Source organism: Cannabis sativa, chromosome 3 (assembly GCF_029168945.1).
Source record: "Cannabis sativa cultivar Pink pepper isolate KNU-18-1 chromosome 3, ASM2916894v1, whole genome shotgun sequence".
NCBI classification, from domain to species: Eukaryota; Viridiplantae; Streptophyta; class Magnoliopsida; order Rosales; family Cannabaceae; genus Cannabis; species Cannabis sativa.
Genome location: NC_083603.1, coordinates 613706 through 617798, shown reverse-complemented (window position 1 = coordinate 617798; position 4093 = coordinate 613706). Strand labels below are relative to the sequence as shown.

Genomic DNA, 4093 nt, shown 5'->3' with positions numbered 1-4093 from the left:
TTATAAGCCAGTTGTTAGAGTGTATATAGTACTATATCTTTATATATTAAAAGTGCATATCTAACGGTATTTTTTGGTTTAACAGAATATACTTAAAAGTAAAAGAATATTCTGTTAAATTTAACGATTAGTTTGATCTCACGTTAACAAATAAACCCAATAATTAAACCTAAAAAATTAAACAATCTTTTAAATATTAATAATCTCTTTTTAAATTAAAAAAATCATCTTAGCCACATATCTCTCTAACAAACCTATAGAATATTAATAATTTTTTTTATTATTTTTAAAAAAAGAAAAATCTTTATATATTAAAGTTAACCTCACGTTATCTAATGTTTTCTCTGGATAAGCATAGGAAGCAGAAATACCACTTCTATCTTTGTGTGATTGCAGATATACCACTTCTGTCATTGACCCACTTTTTAGCTTTATAAATGGAGATGTTCATATAATATTAACACTTTACAGAATATTTATAGATATAAACTTACATTACAATGCTATGTTAAAAAAAGAACTAAATAGAATAATCTACTACTCCAATAATAAATTTATTTACAATTTTATAATTACACTAATATTATTTTTAATACATTATTAAATAATATTTCAAATATAAATATTTAATTTTTTCAAACAAAAAATTTGTAATCTTTAAAAATAAAATACATTTACAATCTTAAAAAGACCAAAATCTTAAATGAAACTAGCAATACGTACGCACGTACATTCACCTAAATATATATATATATATATATATATATATGCATATTTATAAAGTTGATAAAAACTCAAGTCAATCAATGTTTTAATTTTGACAGAAAAAAAAAAACACAATATTTTTTAAAATTTTATTTATATATATGGACGAGGTTGGATAGTCTTTCTTTTTGATAAAATATCTAGGTATATTTTATGATAGGTTATTTGATTGTGTTTGGAGTTGTAATAATTTACATGTAGATCTGTAATATAATAAATTTTTATTTAAAGAAAAATATATATATATAACAAGTACTTGATTTAATTTATACCTTAAATGATTTTTTTTTTCTTTCAAAAAAAATTAAATGTAAAATGAATTTATTTTATTACATTTTTTTTAAAACATTCTCAGATATAATGTGGATAATTATATATGTATATATATAATTACCAACATTCTCAGATATATGTATATATATATGTACCAACATTCTCAAATTATTAATTCACTCTAAGATTTTCTTATTTGTAATTAATTTTCAATAATGCTTTAGTTTATTGTGAAAGTGTGTATAGTGTCATCCTTTATATCTTTAATATTTTTTTTTGTTACTTTTTATTTGAGCTTACATTAAATTTTGGTTGATTGAATAGTTCTATATTGTGTTAACCCATATTGTTGGTGATCACTAGTTAATGGACTTAGCATTCTTGTGTAAAGTCTAGGTGAAGTAGAAGGGTGGACTTTTTTAGTTGACTGAAGCCTTTGATGAGCAGGTCCAGTCCAACTAGGATTATGTAGCTTAGTCTCCTCCATAACTTTATAAATACATATTATCTCATCACAATTATATACTTTTGATAATCAGATAAATAAACTGCTTCTAATTTAGAGATCTAAGAGGAAGACTTAGTTGATAGTATTACATTATTAAATTGTAAAAATTGCTATAGATCAATCAAATACGCACACCTAATTATTATATATTATTATCGTGTTTTATGTTATATATAAATTGATCTTGAGTTATTTATTATTAATTTTTCTAACATTTTTCTCACTTTGATTTTAGATTTGTGTGGGATTTATAACTTTATTGGCTTATTTTTCTCTCCTCCATTCTATCCTTAAAGCTCGTTACTTTAAAAACTTTTTTGTAAGCCCCTAATGGGTATAATTCTTCTTTCACCTTGAAAAGTCTTCTTTGGGGGCGTCAACTGCTCAAAAAAGGTCTTGTGTGGAAGATAGGTGCTGGTAATAATATTCCTTTGTCTGCCTCAAACTGGATCCCTGGTATCTCTCATCCCACCCTTATGCAACCCATTGATCCCCTTCATGCTTTTGTTTCTTTCTTTATCAACCTTGATATTACTTGGAATGTCCCTAAACTCAAACATTATTTTCCTTCATATCAAGTTGATCATATTCTTCAAATCCCTTTAGATCCTACTATGGTTGACTCTCTGATATGGGGTTTTCATCCTTCTGGTCTTATTTTTGTCAAATCTGCATATCATCTAGCCTCTTCTTCTGCCTCCATTGACTCACCTCCCTCCTCTAATCCGAACCCTTTTCAGCAGTGGTGGAAAGCTCTCTGGACGCTTCCCGTTCCCCCTAAAATCAAGCATTTCACTTGGAAAGCTTTCAACCATATTTTACCTTGTGCCTTAAATTTGTTTCATAAAAAAATTCTCCCGCAGCCATCTTGTTCAGTTTGTGGTAGTAATATGGAATCTGTCACACATGCCCTTGTGGATTGCCCCAGAGCAAGAAACATTTGGAAGCTTTCAAGATTCAAAATTTTTTACCATGATCACCGAAGAACAGACATCCATGAATTTTATCTCCAAGCAATGCAACTCATCTCAAAGCATGATTTCTCTCTTTTTGTTGCTTTCATTTGACACATTTAGAATACTAGAAACTCAATATTATTTAATAAATCTATTGCTCCTAACAATGTGGAAGAGTTTGTTTATAATTATTTACAGGATTACAATGAGGCCCAACAAAACAATCGTGTTGGTCATTCGGTTCTAGCCTCTAATCAGCTCACACACTATTCCCAATTGTTTTCAGTAGACGACTTTCATGAGGACTCCCCGGCTCTTTTTGTTGACGCAGCTTTAGACCATAAGCATGGCTTAACGGGGATTGGTTTCATTTTCAAGATTGGTCATCATCAGATTATTGCTTCGGAAAATCGTCTCTTGCCTGGTGCATCCACTCCTATTTTTGCAGAGGGTCAGTCTTTGTTGCAGGGGATATCTTGGTGTATTGACTCTCAGTTGAAGTCATAATTCATCTTCTCCGACTGTTTAAATTTAGTTTCAAAAGTTAATGGTGATTGGCAGGACCACTCCACTCTTTCTGGTCTTGTTTCTCAGATCAGGCTGTTCTTCTCCAACTTCTCTGATGCCTCCTTGAAGTACTTACCTCGCCAGTTCAACACAGCTGCCCATTCTCTTGCCAAGGATGCTATAAGGTTGCGTGAAGAAGGCCATGAGGGATTATTCTAATTCCTTTGTTGTTGCTGCTTGTGCTTAGTGGTGTTTTTCTGCAGCTTGTTACCTCTCTCAAAAAAAAATATATATATTAAAATTATTTTTTTAAAAAAAACCCATACTTGATATACTAATTAATTTTTTTTTAAAAGAAAACAGATATATTTTATAAACAGGCACAAAACTTAAAAAGTCTCAAAATACAAAACGAAGCTCAAAAAAGATTATTAAACAACAAAATTCATAAGAAGCCCTAGCCACCAAACACAGGATCTAATAATATTCTTAGACCTACATCAATGAGACAAAGATATATACTTCGAAAAGATTTCTAAATATTAAAAATTTTATTAAGTACAATACCAAACTCATTATAACTAATATATTTACTATTGAATTACGATAACAATCGAAAAAGGTTGTAACATTCTTAAACCCAAACCAAAGGCATAAAGATAGGCTATGAAATAGGGCCATTGCCTCTTCTACATGAGGCTCGAAGGTACTAATATATTTTCTTCACTTATATATAATTCTTTTAATTTTTTGGGGAAAAAATTGTGTGAAATTATTTATTTTTTATAATTTAATCCGTGCACGTATATTTTGCTCATTATTTAGTTACAAATAAAGTTCTAAAAAATTTGTAGAATAATATATGTGTATAGGAAAATTCTATAATGCATCCCCTTAAAAGAGATACACCCATACATTTCTATCTGTTTTAGTATTCGAAATAATTTTTTAGTCAAACTTTTTCTCATGGTTATATAAATTATACTTATTTAAGACATTCTACAAAATTTTAAGAAATTCAGAAAAGTTTAACACACTGAAAATTGCGTTCAAGTAGTGTGTTGCACGCGTGACTATTTTATTT

The 4093-nt window shown here is 28.9% G+C and overlaps 1 protein-coding gene across 1 annotated transcript; it reads left to right on the top strand.

Moving 5' to 3' along the window:
* Positions 1-2160: 2160 nt before the first annotated feature.
* On the top strand, positions 2161-3228 carry LOC115719982 (uncharacterized). The gene is made up of 3 exons (XM_061111349.1): positions 2161-2598; positions 2701-2953; positions 3038-3228. Exons 1-3 carry the CDS (start codon positions 2161-2163, stop codon positions 3226-3228), a joined length of 882 nt encoding a protein of 293 aa, XP_060967332.1.
* Positions 3229-4093: the final 865 nt, after the last annotated feature.